Here is a 20,794-nt window from a genome sequence, read left to right on the forward strand (position 1 = left end):
TAACGATGAGGGGCAAACTTTAAAATTAAACCTGAGACACGACGGTGTGAAGACGAGCAGCAGATGAAGACGCTGAGACACGACCTCCTCTGACTGCAGAGGACGCCTCAGAGACAAAGCTGGACTATTTTAAGCTCCTGGTTTTTGCCTCGAGTTTCCGTAACCGTCCTGCTCCGGGTTTTGTTTCAGATTTTAGAGGTTTTGGTTGCTCTGTGTCTTTAGTTCACTTCCTGTTTTACTTTGAAGGTTTTCTTTCGTGCTTTGCGCTGATTGGACATGCTTGTTTTCAGCTGCCCCGATTAGTCTCCATGATTACAGGAGGTATATCAAACAAACAGCTGTGATGGGCTGCTTGTTTCAGATTCAGCAGCTTTCAGCGAGTCTTCGCTCAGAGCTGCTCACTTCCATTATTACAGAGACACGAAGGCCGAGGCGGAGCCTTGAGGAGGCTGATTTTTTTCATTTTTTCTGGTCGTTTTTGGTGAAAAGGTGGAAAAGAAAACATCAAACCTTGTTTGAACCAGATGAAATAAACACAGTGCACTAATTTATTTTCCTCTTTCATTTCAAACGGACATTCCCTGTTTGCCTTCTGCTTTAATTTCCCCCCGTCGATGAGGGGCTCACCGAGGAACATCAATCACAGCGTTCCTGCAGACTCTGTGTGTTCCAGGACTTTGATGATGAACTTTAAGAGCAGCAGCAGCTGAAGCTCTGCTGCGAACGCGCCCTGCTGGGCTTCGTGTCGCTCGCATGAATTAAGGCGGCTCCGATTTCCCCACTGGGAGCGAACGACGAGATCTAAAGGAGACAAGCGACTCCACCTGAGCAGTGACGCAGCAGAAAGTTAAGAGCAGACATCTTTGAAACCTGCTCATGTTAAAGTTGCTGCGGCTCAGAGCTGAACGAGGATTTAAAGCATTTAAATGCATTGATCAGTCAAATGTGAGCAAACCTGACGCCAGCACAGTCAGACTCTGCTGTTGGGGTAGATGCGAGCTGGAGCCGGGCGGTTTCCTCAGTCTGCCGTCGTTCTTCACACCGAGCCGCCTCGTGGTTTCAGTAATCGCCCCAAAACCGCTTCTACTTCGTTTCTCGGCACCGGACATGCAGGATTTAGCAGATTCCCGGATTGTCTGTAGAGACAGCGAGCGTCCTCTTCTTCGTGAAACGTGGAACTAAGCTGAGCTGGTCTTGCATATATTTTAAATGCAACAAAGTTTCCTCTTTTAGGGCTTGAACCTGCGACTTTGTTGCATATTTTATTGCATATACGGTTACTAATATCAAAGCGAGCAGCACTGACAGTTAATCGCTGACAGAAGGGAGACTATGTTTGATTTGTCAGGTATGAGGGAGACTATGTTTGATTTGTCAGGTATGAGGGAGACTCGTTGTCCTGTAGAAGAATGAACGTGAACGTGGTTCAGCAGGCGGATCCTGACTGCACGAGTGAGACGCAGTAATGTCCAAATGTTCAAAGGACGACTGACAGACGGGCTGAAATGTCAGTTTGCCTTCAAGGAAAAACACTTAAGCTACCAGCTGCTCCTCTGATCACCTGTAATCCGAAAATTATTTGAACTTTCTAGCCTTTTATTCATTTACTGAGTGTCTGAAATGACTCCAGCCTTCAGACAAGAAGGCCTCAGCATGCTTCACACCATACTGCCGAGCTCATCTCAGCCGTTTCCTAAAAAGCAAACCAATTGGAGCTCCTTCATCTCTTGGTGTGGCTCTTTAGTTCACACCAAAGGGGGAGGAGCTAAAACATCTCGTTCCAGTATCAGATTAGTAGGGATTATTTTGACCTGGGAGGAAACCTTCCTCCTCCTGCACGCTGTGATTTCTGCTTCCACAGCAGAGCTCAAAGCTCAGAGCAGATTCAGCAGATGTCTCTGCTGAGCGCCTGAACGCTTCCTCTGCAGAAACAGCAAAGCCTGGAGTCACGTCTGGAGCTCTGATTTTATTTTAGTTGGAGGGTTTTTGGGGGACAGTCACAGTAGACTGAAACAAACATCCCCAAACCATTAAAGTCAGAACAGAGCTGGAGCGCTTGCAGCATGCTGAGACTTTTGTGTCCATCCAGACTTCTGCTGGACTGATTTTCAAATCACTGCCAGATGGTAAAAAACCTCCAACTTCAGGACTCTTCAAGCACACAGATGTTCTTCCATCGGCTTTCATGGGAACAAAGACTGCCACACTTTCACAGCTGATGCAGGAGGAAGGAGGTGTTTACACCAACCAGCAGCTATTTGGACGAAGATTTCAGCCTCATATCGGAGTCTTGTCTGAAAACCAACAGGTTTCTAAACGAAACACAGTGAAGTGAACACCGAACTGAAAACACACGGACGGGCGACGAGATCAAGGTCCTGGAACTTTCTGACCTTCGAGATGATGAGAGTCTGTAAAGATGAAGGTTGGAGGAGGATGCAGTCTGCGGTGGTGATGGGGGTTAAGGTGGATGCACGTCATTCATGCCTCTCCACTGAGGAAGACTCACTGTGGTTGGACTTCAGGGAAGGATGGAGGAGTCGGAGGAAGTTCAGGAGCTGTACAATCGGTTCCTAACACACAGCGAGAGGGAGCGAGCCTCTGAGGGAAGAGGACCGATGTTTTATATGAAACCAACAGCAGAGGGCGAGATCAGAGGACGAGATCGGAGGCGTTTCCGTCTGGTTAACGGACGCTCTCGGTGCAGTTTTAGTGTTGATGCTAGAATAAACGAAGCGTGTTGGAAAGAAAAGAAAACCCTGACATTTAAAGATCCTTAAAGGTTGTGATGAAGAGCCAAAACCTCACATACCTCCGTTCCATCTTCAGATGAACCTGATGGCCCCTCCCACTCACTGCAGAAACCGTTTCTGTGCAAAGTACTCAGACTAAAACCTTTATTGTCAACAACTTCTTAAAATAAGGTTAAATAAATTAACTGTGTCCATTTCAGCCTCGGCTAAAGCTTCGATAATCTGCAGCTCTCGTTTTATTTTACAGGAAGTTCGGCGCTCGCGTCGCTGCGTGTTAGGAAGGAGTCGGACGCTTCAGTGGTTCTTTGGTTTGGGGAGGCTGGAGGAGGTGGAGGTGAAGGCCAGCGTTCTGAAATTCAGTCCAGAGGTGCTGTTGGTGTCGGGGTCACGTGCTGCCCTTGTCTTTGGGAAGAGGCGGAGCTTGGAGGGCTGCGGCGGCTGCAGGTACCTGCTGTGGGTTTTCTTCCTTTCCCCCGACTTCGTCTCCTCCACCTTCCTCTGCTTTTCCCCGTCATCCTCTCCTACGTGGGCTGCTGGATGGGTGGAACTGGGAGCTCGGGGGTTGCGGAGTCTGTCAGCAGGGGTTTCGGGATGTGCGGGGCAGATGTTAGTGGAAGGTGGAGCTTGAGTTCGCGGTGGCGTCGGGACTTGACCTGTCAGTGGCTCCTGGTCTTCCTGATTGGAGGAGTGAAGTATCTGTGGCTGAAGAACAAACACGAGTCAGGATTCACTCAAATATCTCAAACACACAAATGTAGAGTTTCACTGAATCAGATCTTCAACATTATTCTGCTTCACGGCGAGAGCCGGGGCTCAGAGATGTTTGCAGCCGTCTGTCGGTGAGATTACACCAAAGTCACTGAGCGGATTTCATTAACTGTGCTTGGTGGAGAGGTGGAGCGTAGGTGGAGGAAGAACTGAGAACATTTTGGATCACTTTATTTAAAACCGTGAAGCGCAGCATTGACTGTGACTTCAGATGTGACGTCTTTTATGTGTTTTTGCTTTTGCTTTCTCGGGAAAGTAGAGGAAACGCATAAACCAGGGAGGACGTTCCCTCAGCTCACATCAGGATACTTTATGCTCCACCTCGATTTCATGTTCTTGTTCCTTCCTGTTGGGTTTAAGGTCCACGTAAAGTTTTTGGACTAAGTATCACATTTTCCAAGACTTTATCCTGATATGTTCATTTATGATGACTAATATGTCTAATAGGGCCGCCACAAACGATTATTTTGATAGTCGACTACTCACAGATTATTTTTGCGATTAGTCGACTAATCAGATCATCATCCATTGGACGTAAAACGTACAGCTTATTGCACCAGCAGCATCTGGTCTTATATAACTATCATGAGCTTACAGCTTTAAGTGTTTAAGGTGCTAACTAAAAATAAAGACAAGATGATAGTTTATTAAATTTTAATGAAATGTGCAGATTGTTTCGGTGAAGTTTAATAAACTCAGCCGATTTACTCAGGAACAAATAAAACACTAAAAAAAGCCAAACAACAACATTTTTAAGTTATCTAAGTGACTCATATATATTTAACCTGAGTAGCGAAAGACGGCGGTGGGTTTGAAAACGATTTGCCGGGAGTCCGGTGTTCTCACGGCTCTAGTGACCTAGCCCCCGGCTCGCTATCGAGCTAGTGGGTAACAGACGTCTCCGAAAACGTCGGAGCGCTTTTGAAAATATGTGGTGTCCTGATAAACTGAGCAGATATTTGAGGTTTACACAGCTACATTCTCCATGAAAATATGTTAAACATTTATTTTGTGACCCAGAAAGAATAATAAGAGTAACATTAAAACTAACTAGCTGCCGCCATTGTTGGAAACTGAGCTGGGCCGCGCTATGAATTCTGGGACACAGCTGCTTCTTCTTCGGGGTTTAACGGCAGCTGGCATCCTTGTACATGCAGTGCTGCCATCTTCTGTTTCAGTCCGTTATTACACTCTTAAATCCTGCTACTTATTCCTGCGTCTTTTGTGATTTTACAAAGCTTCAAACGACGCGTCGACTATTAAATCAGTCGTCGACGATTTTGATAGTCGACTAATCGTGGCAGCCCTAATGTCTAATGTGTAATAATACAAAAAAATACAGTTATCTGAACACCTCAACGCTCAGTGTTACTAAGCAGTGGCATAAATTTTATCCTCAGACGGCGAGCGTCAGGCCTGCACAGACGTCTGTGCAACGACTTGTGCAGAATTCACATTACAGCGCACCAACTACACAAGCTCACTTCAAGCAGAGATCCAAGAAGTCAGGTTTATTTTTATAGCAACAAATCACAACGAGTCGCCTCAAGGTGCTTTAAAGTCTACGGCGAAGACTCTACAACAGGCGTGGGGAACTCCAGGCCTCGAGGGCCGGTGTCCTGCAGGTTTTAGATCTCACTGAATCACATGATTAGTTCATTACCAGGCTTCTGGAGAACTTCAGGTCATGTTGAGGAGGTCATTTAGCCATTTAAATCAGCTGTGCTGGATCAAGGACACCGACCCTCGAGGCCTGGAGTTCCCCACCCCTGCTCTACAACCCGACTCCATAACTTGCCGCGCTGCAGCATCAGTCATTCTCCTGATTTGAAACAGAGAAGAACCTGCGTGGAGATCACGTTATCCAAGCCTGGATAACTTCACTGCTGCGTGCACCACCTGCTTAACAATGAAGCAGCGTCTTTGTTGTATAATTGATGGCATGTTGGAGGTGAGAGCACAAAAGCAGTGAGGGTGTTGGAGAACGAGCAGAACAAAAGCAGGAGCTGCTCTGCAGACGAGGTCATCGCGCTCGCCGTGTGTGGCCGTCTGCTTTGATCTGTGCGCTTCAAAGAGAAACAACAGAAGCACATTGTACTTAAAAAGTTGTGGACTTTCACGCTCCAGCTCAAAGACGAAGGAAACGCTGATGAAACGATCAACACAAACAGTTTCTCGCATCGGGAGGCGGGGTTCAGCGGGAAGGCGACGTTTGAAAAACACGTTACTGTGCGTTTTAGCTCGCCGTCTCATCTGCGCATGAAAGACGAGCGCAGCTTCCAGGTCCGAGGAGCGCACGCTGCAGGCCTCTTTGAAACAACTTAAAAATGGCTGTTTTGATTTGTCCTCAAAGAATTCCCATTTCTGTCCACAGTCGTCTGGAGTTTGTGCTGAATTCAAATCCTCGTGTAACGCATCTGATCTGCACAGAGCTACGAGAGCGCCTTCGATAACTGAGCGGTGGAGGCGTGCAGAAAGCAGACGCCATATTTATGTGAGAGAACTTAAGCAGGTGGGAAAAGCAGCAGCAGCAGCAGCACAGAGACGGATAAAACAGCAGATTAGTTATGACTTCACACAAGTTTGCCAGGATCAATAAGCTGAGATTGTAGCACATGATGGATCTCACTGCTGTTTCTTCACCTTCCCTCTGATAAATCAGATTAACAGCGTGCAGATGTGAGCTGGCTGCAGGATTAAAGTGTGCAGAGCAGCACTGAGCTTCACTTCCTCACTCAGGTACAGGTGATGTCAGCTTTCTCTCCACTGAACATAAGTATCTCACTCACTTTGCAAAAGTCTCAACGTTTCAGACGTCTGAGAGCAGACGCACCTCATTTACAGATTCATGGTCATATCTTTACCTGCTGGCATTCAACACCCCGATCCTGGCTCCTCATTTTACCCTGTTACATGTTACAACTGAGTTGTCATTACTTATGAAGCTCATCTGGATCTACAGATGTTAGCTCGGTGTGGCGCTGGTAGATCCTTCATCTAAAGCTGACTGTCTGGGTCACAGGGACAGCAGTCTCAGCAGAGATGCTCAGTCTCTCTTCCCCATTCACCACCTGCAGCTCTTCTGGGGGAGACACTGCGGTATTCCCGAGCCAGCCCAGAAACATAACCTCCAGCATTTCCTTTTTCTCCTTCCAATCAGAAATGCCCGATAGACCTCACCTAGGAAGCATCCAGGAGGCATCCTGCTCACACCTTCTCTTAAATAACAGTCCTGCCCAGAGACCCTAGAGAGGAGGCACATTTCTGCTGCTTCTGCCTTTTCCTTCCCACCAGCGCCAAACAAGTTCCTGAGATACTCAAACTCCTCCTGGGGCAGGATTTTGGAGTGTACCCTCTACCCATTTCTGGCTAAGAACTGTGAGCTCAGACGTGGAGGTGGTAACTGCAATTACAGCTGGAAGCTACAGACCGATGAAGCCAGAAGGACCACATCATCCAGCAAAAGCAGAGAGGCGATCCTGAGACCAGCGAACCAGAAACTGGCTGCTGTTGGGCTGATCGTTTCAAATCGTTGCCATTTAAATGTCTGAGTCCAAACACCCCCAGAACCCAAACACCCACTGTGGCCAGATTGGTCGTAACAAAAACCCCTCAAAAACCACCCCGGTCTCAAAGTCCACAAAACACATGCAGACTCCTGTGGACCCTCAAATATCTTTCAGAGGGTCTAGAGCTGATCCAGCAGCACCACCAGGATGAAAACAACTTATTTTCCCACAAATCCAAGGTTCCCACCAACGTGGAGCTTCCCAGGGAGGCTGAGGAGTGGGATACCATCAAAGCCTGGAAACGCTCTCTGACCTGCTTGGTTAAAAGCCGCCACCACAGTTTACCAATCCAGCACATGAACCACGACAGCCCCACAGCATCCTTCACGAACTCACCCCCCCCTCCAATCAGTCTGAGCTACACATCATTGCTTGATGAGTTTTAGAAATTTCCAGGGCTCTAAAACTCATCATAAAGCCATATTCGGACACAATTTTAAATTAAATTTTAAAGTAATTCAATTTTAATTAAAGACAACAAACTTTCGACTGAACGAACAAACGAATAATTATTAAATACCAAGAGTATTCATGCTTTGGATCCCAGTGTGTGAATTCATGATATCTGTGCTTTGTTTGTGGCTCTTAGCTCCCACTGGTGACTGCTAAAGATAAAAAACACTTAAAGGAGAACAGAAAAGGTTCAGTAACTTCCAAAAATCAGTGGCGCATAAAACAAAAATGGCAGACGTCTTAGAAATCATAACTTGGTCTCTGATTCCTGACAGCTCAGCCGAGTAATCCAACGCACTCTCGTAGCTCTGTGCAGATCAGATATTGTGTTGCTTGAGGGTTTGAATGCTGATTGGTCCACACTTCTTGACGTATTCGGGCAGTTTTTAATAATTTTGCTGACAGGAAGCAAAAGTGAAACCTTTTGTTTGTGTTGTTAAACTCCAGCCGGGTCCAGCAGGGGGCCACACTGAGTGCCTATGCTGAATGTAAAGAAAACGTTTTTACTGCTCTCAACAGAACAGAAACACCTGCTGGTAAACACTGACATCTGGTGGTGGGCAGTGGTACTGCAGCCTCTCTGGGACGTTCAGGTGTATTCACCTCATGAATAATGCAAGGCAGGATGGGTGGATTAAAGGCAGCGAGAGAAGGAAGAAAGATATGAGGAAAAAGGACAGAAAGACTGAAGAGGAGGAGGACAGAGGAGGGAGGTGGAGGGCGTCCTCCACCACACGCAGCTCTCCTCCAGGAGCATTCACCTTGGGAGGGAAACACTCCACTGCCCCACTGTTTTTATTCTACTTCTCTGACGCTGACTCACAGGACGTCCCCACGGTGTTACCACGCACACACACACACACACACACACACACACACACACACACGCACGCACGCACGCACGCACACGCACTTTCCTGGCATATAAAGTGCTGATCCACCCAAACTGCGTCCACATCCACCCACATTCGTCTTAGCTGTCGTCTTATTGGCCCCCAGAGGCTCGTTAGATGAATAATCCATCATAACATCACTGCGAAGCTCGAATATTAAAATCAGAACAATAATGAGTGAATATTCGGTGGTAGCAGCTTTGCTCCGTACGGTTTTATACTCGATAACTATGGTTTTTATGTGTTTCAGCGATCACACGGCGTCCTCACCAAGGAGGAGGAGCTCTTCCTGCTGTTTCATTGTCTCAGTCTCCGCCCCCACCTGTGCTGTCTGCTGAGGACGAACCTTTGATGAGCAGGTTTGTTGACAGCAGCACTCGTTCATTCTTTTTTATTTTCTTTGATCCGATCGTCGCCGTTAGCAGCAGCGCTCCAGAAATCCACGTCGAATATGAAACGGCAGCCCGGCGCCGAAGCCTCCTAACGTCCAGCAGGTCACCGTCGACCCTCGAAGGTTAGCACTAACACAGGCGGGGTCAGCTGACCTCACCGCACTGTCTTCATACTGATCGTGGATCAAATCTAAACTAAAGGATGGAAAAAAATCAAAGGATGAAAACGGCCACATGTGTCCCTCTGGGCTGTTCAACAGTTCACCCAAATCAATGAAGCTTTTTATAGATTTAGAGGCTGAAAAATTCCACTCTGAAAACTACATCCTCACACTAAAGGAGGTGAGCAGAGAACGAAGGGAGCGGAGACGTTATTTAGATAAAACACTACATGTGATCTTCAGTCAGAGCGTCAGTGTGATGTGTGGAGGTGGCGTCCGTCTCTGCTCATGTGTGGGACGGATTTTAATCAAGCTGGAAGTTCAATACATGAGGACACTCACAAAGACTAAAAACATCAGGTCACTGAGGTTTGAAGCTGATCAGAGAGCGACGCCCTTCTAACACACCAAACTCCCAGAATGTAGCGCACCTCATCTAATCCAAAATTTAAGAGTCATTTACAAAGATAATTTTAGCTCGGCGCCGCCTCCTGATGGGCCTCTGGACTCCGCGCACTCGCTCCACTGTGAAGGAGAAGGTGTGACCTGTCCTGCAGGCAGCAGTGAATCATGGGTAAAAGCGTGCAGACAGTCACTTAGAGACGTTACACACGAATACTGATCGACTGTTTTATCATCACTGGATGCGAGCCACGTTACTTCATCCCGTCGATTCCTTTTATAATCAATCTTAAATCTCAGCTCGTCTCATTTATTAAGAGCTCGGTCCGTCTCCTGTTTCTGTCTCCTCCTTCTCTGCCTGAACAAATAAAATTCATTAAAACCAAAACTGATATCAAAAAGTTGCTTTCACTTAAGCTTATTTCCATTTTGGATTTTTAATGAATTCCCTGTTTCTTCTGTGAAATTAAGAAAGCGTTCACACGAACTGACAGAGGCAGAGGAACCAAAACTGAAGAACTGAGTTTATCTGAGAGGTGAGCCGGAGCGTGAGGGACGAGTGCAGGAGCACCTCAGGGATTTGTTCATGACTAGGGCTGGGCCATATCATACATCATATACACACGCGCATATGCATATATATATATATATATATATATATATATATATATATATATATATATATATATATATATATATATATATATATATATATATATATATATATATATATATATATATATATATATCGTGGCTCAAGAGTTGGGAGTTCGCCTTGTAATCGGAAGGTTGCCGGTTCGAGCCCCGGCTCGGACAGTCTCGGTCGTTGTGTCCTTGGGCAAGACACTTCACCTGTTGCCTACTGGTGGTGGTCAGAGGGCCCGGTGGCGCCAGTGTCCGGCAGCCTCGCCTCTGTCAGTGCGCCCCAGGGTGGCTGTGGCTACATGTAGCTTGCCATCACCAGTGTGTGAATGTGTGTGTGAATGGGTGGATGACTGGATATGTAAAGCGCTTTGGGGTCCTTAGGGACTAGTAAAGCGCTATATAAATACAGGCCATTTACCATTTACCATTTATATATATACATATATATGCATGAACAGTTTTTCGATACAAAAAAATGTTCATGCCTTTTTAATTTGTCATTTATTAAAATTTTAAATATATATTTTAACTCAAACGTACAGTTTTTAAATGTAATGTTGCTGAAACAACAAAGTAATAAAATAAATCTATCTGCTGGAGAAATCCCTCATCTTTGGAAAAGAGAGTTTATTACAGAGAAATGGCTCTTTCCAAAATAAAAGCTCTACTATCCGCTTCTTCTGGGCTATATTCTCAGCAGCATATTAAACATATCAGGTCCCCATAAGGAGAATCCTGTGCTAACGGCTGTCTAAACGACTCGGGTAAAGTTAGTAGCATGCTGCTTGTTGTTTTTGTCTGCTTCCACTTGTCTTTGCACTAGGATGATGTCGGAGTAAATGTGCAGTCATATTCGTTGTGTTCCCACTAGTGCTGTCAGCGTTAATCTGAAATGACGTTAACGCCACAACACGGCAAATCTCCGTTAACGAGCTACCGCGGATCGCCGCGTGCGTGGGGCTGGACGGCGTTTAAAAGTTTAAAAGTGGCTGAACTCTGCTGCAGGCTCTGGATCAGCTGAGCGTGGGACGAGAGGCAGCGGGCGAACCACGGATCACATGGTTACAAATGACTGAACTTTCAAAATAAAGGTCAGGGTGACTGTGTACTACTAGACAAGAAAATAAAACGTAAATAAAACATCATCACAAATGTGTTGATCAAATTAAAGAAGCAGCAGCAGCTAAATTACTCTTTAAAATGCATGAAAACTTCTGATTTTATAACTTTGTTCTTTGGAAGGAGACGATTCTCTTCACTCTGTCAGGACCCACACACCTGTGTTCCTGAGCCCACACAGCCTCCATCACATGCTGGTGTTGGTCAGACCTCCGAACACTCCTGATCCACCAGTTTATAAGTATCACTGACTCTACATTAGTGTGCATTATAATCACTCTCAAATATCCTTATAGCTCTGAGCTGTTAGATTTGCCCTCTTGGCCTTCAATGGCACTTTTTACTGGGATACATAAAGACGCATCAAAGTCACTTTGCACACTGTCACAAGGAAATGACTTGATCTCCTTCGCGAGACACGTTGCACAGATTACAGACCGACGAGTCATTTACAGCCAGTTACTCTGGCGTCGGAGCGAAGCCTCCCTCTCACGTTGCGCTGATGCTAAAACCAGAACCGTCCCTCCGAGCTCGCCCTCAACTCGACTGAGCATCACGAGCTTTTCTGGAGGCCTGAAATCAAACAGCTGATGTGCTTATGGAGGAGCGAGGTAGGTAAGGCGAGACCGCCGAAGAGCTTGTGACTTCAGCGGCCAGCTGCTGGATCATCTGCACGGCCCGAAGGCTCGCCGCGCTTTAGGCCGCGCGGCCACGTGCTTCCCTCACAGTAACAACATTATTCAGCATCAAGTCTCACCTCTAAACTGAGAACATGTTTGCTGTCACTGATGTGAAGAAAGAGATGCTGCAGAAAGCTGACTCACAGCTTCCCATCAAACACTCACAGCTGGTAAAGAACGATGAACTCGGGCACAGCTGGACGTCACCGTCACTGTGGCCAGAGGGCAAAGCGCCTCAGTGAGGCACCATCGTGTATCCGTTCACTTCATCTGTATAGTACTGCATTTATGAGACACTCTTATTTTATCCACAGAATAAAGGTTTATGAATAATTCAGGTAGAAGACTCTGTGCACAGCGCCGCTGTGAGGCAGACTTTCCAACGCTCTCATCATCATCAATGTAAATATAATACTACCGTTCACGGTATCACCGGTATGTCGGGCAACGAGAAGAAAATGAAATATTGCGACAGAATATGGATAAAAGACGCATGCTTTGTTTTCATACGCACATGGCGGCGACGCAGAATGAGGAGGGCGAGAGCGGATCGTTGAATGAAACGAACCAGAACTGGTTTGTAAAAACGCTGCAGCTTCACTGGTGTGGAACTGGTTTAGCTTTCGTCCGTCAGATACACAACAAAGCACTATTTCTGGTAGCGCATGCTAGCGGGCCGTCGTTATTCTCGTCACAGTGATGGAATTGATCCACACATGGAAACACATCGACGTCCAACGAGCTGGGAAAGAAACACGACTGGACTTCATCTCTAAGACCAAATGCTGGAGAGTCCCAGGAATTTAAACTCTAGTGGGAGTGTCCGTTGACCCACTGTTGATCATGTGACTCATCACATGAGCCACGGTGTGTAGGGTGTGGGTTTCAGGTGAACCCACTGTGAGACCTTGCCCCACCCTGTCAACCCAGGATGTGCGTGGGCGTTAAGGCGTCTGGGAAGGATCTCAGACTGGATCACAGGTGGCAAACAGCTGGTGTCATAAGCCCCGCCCTCTGTTCAAAGATGGCTGTTCACAGGGACACAGATGTCTTCTTTCACTCCTTTTTCAAACCATCTGTCTTCTCTGTCCAACATGTGAACATTGGTGTCCTCAAAGAGTGACCTTTGACCTTTAGATGCAGGTGTACAGCTGAGTCTTGTCCTGTCGAGGCGGGTCTTCTGCGTTGCGCGTTTATGAAGTGCTGTTTGGTTTCTCCAGTGTAGGTCTGAGCACAGCTACGGTAAGTTTGTGTTTGAGAGTTTATCAACGAATAAGCTTCACTGACGCCTGTTACATTATTACACGATAATACCAAACAGTTTTACGTGTGTTGTACTGCGATACCGTCAAAACAAGCATCACCTCCCTGCTAAAGACACGCATCAAACACATCTGAGTACAAACAGAACAGCTCGCTTTATGTGACGGAAGAAGAGAAGAAGAAGGAGGAGGATGAAGTGAGGAAGATTAAAAAGTTGCTACCGTACCACGCTGTGTCACTGAAGTAAAGCACTAGATTTTCCACTCCTGGACGAAGGCGCAGAGGAGAAAAAACAGAGAAGAGGAGCAGAGTTAGGAGAGAAATGACAAACAGTCAGTGACAGATTTCTGAGGAGACACACGGAGCGGCTGAAGGTGACAAACGAGGAAGAACAAACTCATCAGGAAGGAGTGAAACAAACCAGAGCGAGGCTGAGGGAGGCAGGAGGTAAACGCGATGCTGGGGTGAAGTCGGCGGATTAAACTCCTGCCTGAACTCGGTCTGCTCCGCTCTGAAGTGGCTCCACTGACGTTCGTCCTCATGAATAACTTAAACCAGAAACTTCTAATTTGAGCGTCTGGATTCAGTGGCGTCTTATCTCAGCTCAGACTAATTCTCAGAATCATATTCGAGTCATTTTGTGCCGCCGAGTCTCCACGCGTCCATTAAAACTTCCTGCCTCGACCTCTGACCTTTCACCTCTTTGGTTAACTCTGAACGCTGGAGCTTTAAACAGCTTTGGAGGTTAGCGTGTGCAGATCTGCATCCTTCTTTCATTCGGCAGTGCTGCAGCTGTAAGAGCTGAAAAATCCTGGATCCCTGAACGCCTCACAGCACAAACCGTCTACTGACTAAATTCGATTCGTTCTGCAGTTAAAAGTGAAATAAACTGAAGAGAAACGTAGAATCAAACCCGCTGGCTTCAACTTTGAAATCTCAGACTTTAAACTGAGAATAGAGACAGTCTGAGCTTTTCTGTCACCACTGCAGATTTTGTCTGGCTAAAGTTTTTACAGGTTGTCACGCACGCTGGGGGGGCGGCGTTCCTTGGCTTTTCCTGCTCTCCGACCTCTCGGCTCGTTCCTGTGCAGGGTCCTAATGACGGCCATATTTCAGACGACAACTCCTGACTCGGACAACTAACTCACCAATCGCTCGTTCTGTGGTATTCAGTCACAACTCTGAAACCTTTCACTTGCTTCCTCTGCACGCTGTCGTTCTGTGCAATGCATTTATATTCAGTTCAATTCAGTTTTATTTACACAGCACTAAATCACAACAACAGTCGCCTCAAGGCGCTTTATACTGTAAGGTCGACCCTACAATCATACATACAGAGTAGCCAACAATCATATGAGCCCCTTTGAGCAGCACTTCAGCGTGACTGAGCTCACTCTGCAGACTCTTTTCACGTCATTGAAACATAAACACACTTTTCTACAGATGTGTTTGAAGCGTCGACAGAAAAATGGACCAAAACACAAAAACATCTCAGTCCGAGGAGCGAGAGAAGGGGATGATGATGGGGAGGAAGAGGAGCAGCAGGTTAGGGTGAGGTGTGACTCACGTTTTCTCGCGAGGTGGGAGGGGATGCTGGGCCTGGGCCTCCCCCTGTAAGGCCTGGAGCGCTGATACTGCCAGGGCGGAGAGAGGAAAGGAACAGGAGGAAAAGCCTGAGGAGACGGAGAGGAGACGGAGAGAGCAGGGACGGAAGCTGATTTACAACATTAAGACAAGAAGACGGAGAGAGACGGACAAAAGCAGGACTGGAAGGACAACAGTTCATCACGTGTCTGCATACCACAGAGCAGAAAGACAGAGGAGAGAGAGGAGGGGCCTCCATAACAAACGTTTTACAGGAAGCGGGATCTCTGAAGATGACCAATCAGAGCCAAGAAACACAAAACCTTCACCTGCACCAGGAGAAGGTTTTTTAATGCCTTCAACCTTTTCCTGTCTGAGCCCGGCTCACACGAGCAGAGACGCCCAGAGCTGTGACAGCTGGATGTGACCGAACAGCTGCTTGTTTCTGTCTTTGTTTAGACCTATCAGCTCTCAGACAGACACAGGCTGTGTGTGTGTGTGTGTGTGTGTGTGTGTGTGTGTGTGTGTGTGTGTGTGTGTGTGTGTGTGTGTCTGTCTGTGTGTGTGTGTGTCTGTGTGTGTGTGTCTGTGTGTGTGTCTGTGTCTGTGTCTGTGTGTCTGTGTGTCTGTGTGTGTGTGTGTGTGTGTCTGTGTGTCTGTGTCTGTGTGTGTGTGTGTCTGTGTGTGTCTGTGTGTGTGTGTCTGTGTGTGTCTGTGTGTGTCTGTGTGTGTGTGTGTCTGTGTGTGTGTGTGTGTGTGTCTGTCTGTGTGTGTGTGTGTGTCTGTCTGTGTGTGTGTGTCTGTGTGTGTCTGTGTGTGTGTGTGTGTCTGTGTGTGTGTGTGTCTGTGTGTGTGTGTCTGTGTCTGTGTGTCTGTGTGTCTGTGTCTGTGTCTGTGTGTGTGTGTGTGTCTGTGTGTGTGTGTCTGTGTGTGTCTGTGTGTGTGTGTGTGTCTGTGTCTGTGTGTCTGTGTGTCTGTGTCTGTGTCTGTGTGTGTGTGTGTGTCTGTGTGTGTGTGTCTGTGTGTGTCTGTGTGTGTGTGTGTGTCTGTGTCTGTGTGTCTGTGTGTGTGTGTCTGTCTGTGTGTGTGTGTCTGTGTGTGTCTGTGTGTGTGTGTGTGTCTGTGTCTGTGTGTCTGTGTGTGTGTGTCTGTCTGTGTGCACGCTCACCGTGCGCTCTCTCCACAGCGTCCAGCCCGTGCTCTCTCTCTCCGTCACACTCGTCTGCGTTTGTTGATCCGTCTTTGCCGTCATCTCATGGCAGCGACACCTGGTGGTCACCATGGGAACAGTCTACACACACACACACACGCACGCACCCCTTATGAATACTTGGACATCTTCGATCGTCCCACATCAGTCACACTGATCAACACAGATTCATCGATCATGTCAAAGTTTGATGATTTCATAACAAGAAACATTCAGTTAATCGCTCAAACCTGACGAACAGAAACATCAGAGCTCAGAAAGACTTAAACCTAAAAGCTTTTGTTTGATACATTATGACTAATAAACTGAAACAAAGTCTCCAGCTGCTCTTTAATGCTGAGCACTCAGTGGTGTGACAGCCGTGTACGGTCATGGATGTTTATTAAGATGCTTTAGTACCGTTGCAGTCAGAGCCTCTCGCATCAAATATATTTTAAATTTTCATTAATTTGCCCAAACAGACGACATTTAATGTCATTTTAACTTAATTAAAGCATGTTTTATTATCATAATATTAATTATTATTATTATTGTTTTTAAAAGGATAAATGAAATAAAAGTGAATAAAATGTAAACCCTTTGGTCGGGACAGTTCTCAGCCGCTAACCACTGATGGAAATAACGAGTTTGGATTGGCTCAGGCAGGAAGAGGGCGGGACACCCACCAGCTGCTGGGTGAGCTGTGCGATGGTTCGGTCACGGCTCCGCAGCTCCTCTCTGAGCTGCTGCACCTCCTGCAGGAGAGCCTGGATCTGCATGCACGCACACACACACACACACAGGTGGCGGCTGAGCAGAGGCATTCTGGGAAATGCAGGAAAACATAAGAGACGATAGAAGAAGAGAAGAAAAGCCTGAAAGGCGCCGACCTGTGAGTCGGAGCTACACGAAGAGTCGTTGGCCTCGGGACTCAGAGTGTCTGTGGTCAGAGTGTCGTCATCGCCGTCGTCCTCCTGATCACAAACGCAGCAACAACAACAACAAACAGTAAACAAGTCGATGTTACAGATGAAAGCTGGACCAGTACACCAGCCCACAGCTCACCTGCAGCAGTAACCTCTGCAGGTACTCCAGCTGACACCTGACAGCCGAGCAGTCTTCAGCCAGCTCCTCCACATCCAGACCCAGACTGGGAGTACCAGGAGACGGGGAGGTGGAGCTAAGGGGAGGGGGGAGGTCAGAGGTCACAGCCCACAAATATCAGAGCCTATGCTGAACTCTGAACGCACCTCAGAAGTTTACACATGCAAAAAACACTTTTTCACACATTTCATTTTAGGCAGAGGATACACGAGAGAGCCAATCACGTTTCAGGGCTAGCTCAGGCCCCGCCTCAGGACATGCTACATGAGGCCAGGTTCATCATCAGATAACTAAGAAAACATGCTGCTGAAGCTACAGACGGGAACTTTGAGGTTTGAGGACAGAAACTGAGGATGTGCTGAATCACCTCGTAGGAGGACAGAGGTCCAGGACGAGCTCGCCGTCCCTGTTTGAGTCCGTCCTCTTATTCCCAGGATCCTCGGTGAGCTTGTAGCTCTGAAAATTGCTGAGGCTAGAAGAGAAAGACAAACGATGCACGAGGTTTAGTGATGATCGTCAGAACACGACAGCAGACACAGTTTGTCCCATCATGGCTGTATGAACAGTGTAGAGCAGGGGTCTCAAACTCGCAGCCATTTGCGGCCCACGTCACCTCTACTTGCAGCCCGCATATAGATGTGAAGAAATACTTTTTAAAAACTATTCCACGAAAAATGATTTAATACGACAGCAGAGTGTTACAGGCATGGCCCTTTAAGACTGTAGCCTCATGGGTGGTGTAGTCCGTGCTGCAGGGAGAACATGTGGGACCGCCCCTCCCGCTGCGTGTGTGAGCGTGAGGGAGAAAAAGGAACATTGAAAAGTACGAGCTGTCACCGAGCAGAAACGGGAGCTGGAAGCATGTAAATATAATAATAACATGCAGCCAAACAGAGAGCCTGACGAGCCCAGCTGTAAGTAAGCTGTTAAGACTCGACTCTACACTGTGTTCGTGTTTTCCTCCGAAACAAAGTTCTGCTGGAGCAGCCTTTCAACGCCTCTCTCCGTCTCTCGCTAGCAAAGCTGACCCAGACAGTAAAGCTAGTTCCCGGCTACGAGCCCGACACGAACCCAAAGTATTAGCCAGAGTTTCCTTACCGCGACCTGGCCGAGGTAACGAGAGTGCAAACATGCTGAGGGCTGTGTTAGTTCAGCGACAGATTTATTTGGAAAGAAAACTATTTTCACTTGCAGTCAAAAACTCATGTGTACGCTTATACCTGCATTTTTATTTTGTTAAATACAAACATAATTGTAGCAAAAGTGCTGCCACGTGTCTGACCAGAAAGAGAATTAAATAAAAAACCAAACACTACATTTTAGGAAATATTAATGGTGTTTTTTTGTACTACTTGGACACTAAAGTGGCCTCCAATGAGATGACGGTGCCAGAAGTGGCCGGCGGCCTGGTGTAGAGCATCTCTCTGCAGCACACTTTAGCTTGCTCCAGGTGTGCACCGAGCAGGCCGAGCTTCTCAGTTTTCTAATGAGACGATTTATTAGACACACAAACGGCTGTAAGCGATAATCCATTTGTTCAATCTGTGACATTTTCCTCACAGTCAACATCGATCTCGACCTCTAAATGACCCGCTCTGACCCCGAGCCCTCAGCGTGGACAGTCCTTTTCTCTCACCAACAATAACAACATAATCAGGCTGATACTAATAATCTCAGTACTTCTATGGGTTAAATCTTTTGTGCCCCAGGGCATCATTTCCATTTAAAACAACTATTAAATCCACTAAAAGTTGTGTTTAAATGACGAGAAATTAAAAGAAAAGACTAAAATAATCAGAATTTACAAATATCAAAAACAATGAGGTACACAGACACAAAAAAAACCTTACATAAAATCAAATAAATTGAGCTGATAGACAAACGAGCTCCACTCACCCTTCATTGTCGTTGTGGACGTCCTGCGTCCCCCAGCAGAGCTGCCTCTTCCTCCACTGAGCCATGTGGGACAGCCCGTCTCCGTCTGCAGCCGAAAAATCAAACAAGAGTCAACACTGACCGGAGACGCGGCGCTGTGGTCACCGCTGAAGCTTTTGAGCCCTGCACAGATCCTGCTGCTCGCACTGACGCGACGTGCAGATCACCATGACAACCAGTAAGGATTTAACTCCAAACAGAGGATGATTGTTTTTGTAGGACATCCTGAAAGCTTGCATCACTCTGGTTCCCTTTACAATACTTTTTAAATGACGCCAGCACTAAGCCCCGCCCCCAGCATGATGATCCCAAGTGTCCAGCAGCTGTTAGCAAACTGGGGGAGGTGTGACAGCAATTTTTCACACCAGCCTATTAATCAACCTAAGACCCAAACAGACTTTTAATTCATTTGAAAGCCTGATGCTTAGCCTCGTCCACCCCAGCTGTGAAACTCAGAAACCAGTCTTACTTGTTATCATCTATTGTCCACCTGGGCCTTACACAGAGTTTCTGTCTGATTTCTCAGACTTTATATCTAATTTAGTTCTGAGCTCAGATAAAATAATTATTGTGGGTGATTTTAACATCCATGTAGATGCTAAAAATGACAGCCTCAACATGGCATTTAATCTGTTATTAGACTCGATTGGTTTCTCTCAAACTGTAAAAGAACCCACCCACCACTTTAATCACACTCTAGATCTTGTTTTAACATATGGCATAGAAACTGAACATTTAACAGTGTTTCCTGAAAACCCTCTGCTGTCTGATCATTTCCTGATAACATTTACATTTACAATAATTGATTACACAGCGGTGGAGAGTAGACTTTATCACAGTAGATGTCTTTCTGAAAGCGCTGTAACTAAGTTTAAGAATATAATCCACCCACTGTTATCATCTCCAATGCCCTGTACCAACATAGAGTAGAGCAGCTATTATTATTAGCTATACTAATGCTTCGATCTTAAATAGGATCAACCTATCTCTAATAATCAGCTATGTTAAACCTTTACTCAAAAAGCATCTCTAGACCCAGCAGTCTTAGCTAATTATAGGCCAATCTCCAACCTTCCTTTCATATCAAACATCCTTGAAAGAGTAGTTGTCAAACAGCTAACAGATCATCTGCAGAGGTTTATTTGAAGAGTTTCAGTCAGGTTTCAGAGCTCATCACAGCACAGAAACAGCTTTAGTGAAGGTTCCATTTGTGCAACTTCCATTTGTGCAACATCTCTAAAGTTAGAAATATCCTGTCTCAGAGTGACGCTGAAAAACTAGTTCATGCATTTATTACTTCCAGGCTGGACGACTGTAATTCATTATTATCAGGATGTCCAAAAAACTCCCTGAAAAGCCTTCAGCTGATCCAAAATGCTGCAGCAAGAGTCCTGACAGGGACTAGAAAGAGAGAGCAGATTTCTCCTGTTTTGGCTTCCTGTTAAATCCAGAATTCAAAATCCTGCTCCTCACATACAAGGTCTTAAATAATCAGGCCCATCTTATCTTAATGACCTTGTAGTACCATATCACCCTATTAGAGCACTTCGCTCTCGCTCTGCAGGCCTACTTGTTGTTCCTAGAGTATTTAAAAGTAGAATGGGAGGCAGAGCCTTCAGTTTTCAGGCCCCTCTTCTGTGGAACCAGCTTCCAGTTTGGATTCAGGAGACAGACACTATCTCTACTTTTAAGATTAGGCTTCAAACTTTCCTCTTTGCTAAAGCATATAGTTAGGGCTGGACCAGGTGACCCTGAATCCTCCCTTAGTTATGCTGCAATAGACGTAGGCTGCCGGGGGATTCCCATGATGCACTGGGTGTTTCTTCTTCACTCACTATGTGTTAACAGACCTCTCTGCATTGAATCATATCTGTTATTAATCTC

General features: G+C 46.4%; 1 protein-coding gene across 3 annotated transcripts in view; it reads right to left on the reverse strand.

The window, feature by feature from the left end:
• Positions 1-2,883: 2,883 nt before the first annotated feature.
• The window catches only part of LOC146664355 (serine-rich coiled-coil domain-containing protein 2-like), a 43,471-nt gene continuing 25,560 nt past the window's right edge, over positions 2,884-20,794 (reverse strand). Inside the window, exons 8-16 of one of the 3 annotated variants that reach the window (XM_085417196.1) lie at positions 18,872-18,956; positions 17,343-17,447; positions 16,937-17,051; positions 16,762-16,845; positions 16,558-16,644; positions 15,851-15,973; positions 14,666-14,771; positions 13,325-13,364; positions 3,272-3,455 (exon numbers count right to left, since the gene is read on the reverse strand). In XM_085417196.1, coding sequence (XP_085273322.1) covers positions 3,410-3,455; positions 13,325-13,364; positions 14,666-14,771; positions 15,851-15,973; positions 16,558-16,644; positions 16,762-16,845; positions 16,937-17,051; positions 17,343-17,447; positions 18,872-18,956 — 791 coding nt within the window. In that variant the 3' untranslated portion in view covers positions 3,272-3,409. Of the gene's footprint in view, positions 3,456-13,324; positions 13,365-14,665; positions 14,772-15,850; positions 15,974-16,557; positions 16,645-16,761; positions 16,846-16,936; positions 17,052-17,342; positions 17,448-18,871; positions 18,957-20,794 lie in introns of all 3 variants that reach the window. The other 2 variants (XM_085417195.1, XM_085417194.1) reach the window with 2 other exon arrangements.

The sequence above is a fragment of the Rhamphochromis longiceps genome, linkage group LG8 (genome assembly GCF_057381845.1).
Source record: "Rhamphochromis longiceps isolate RC_006_pf linkage group LG8, R_longiceps_female_GT1.1, whole genome shotgun sequence".
Taxonomy (NCBI): Eukaryota; Metazoa; Chordata; class Actinopteri; order Cichliformes; family Cichlidae; genus Rhamphochromis; species Rhamphochromis longiceps.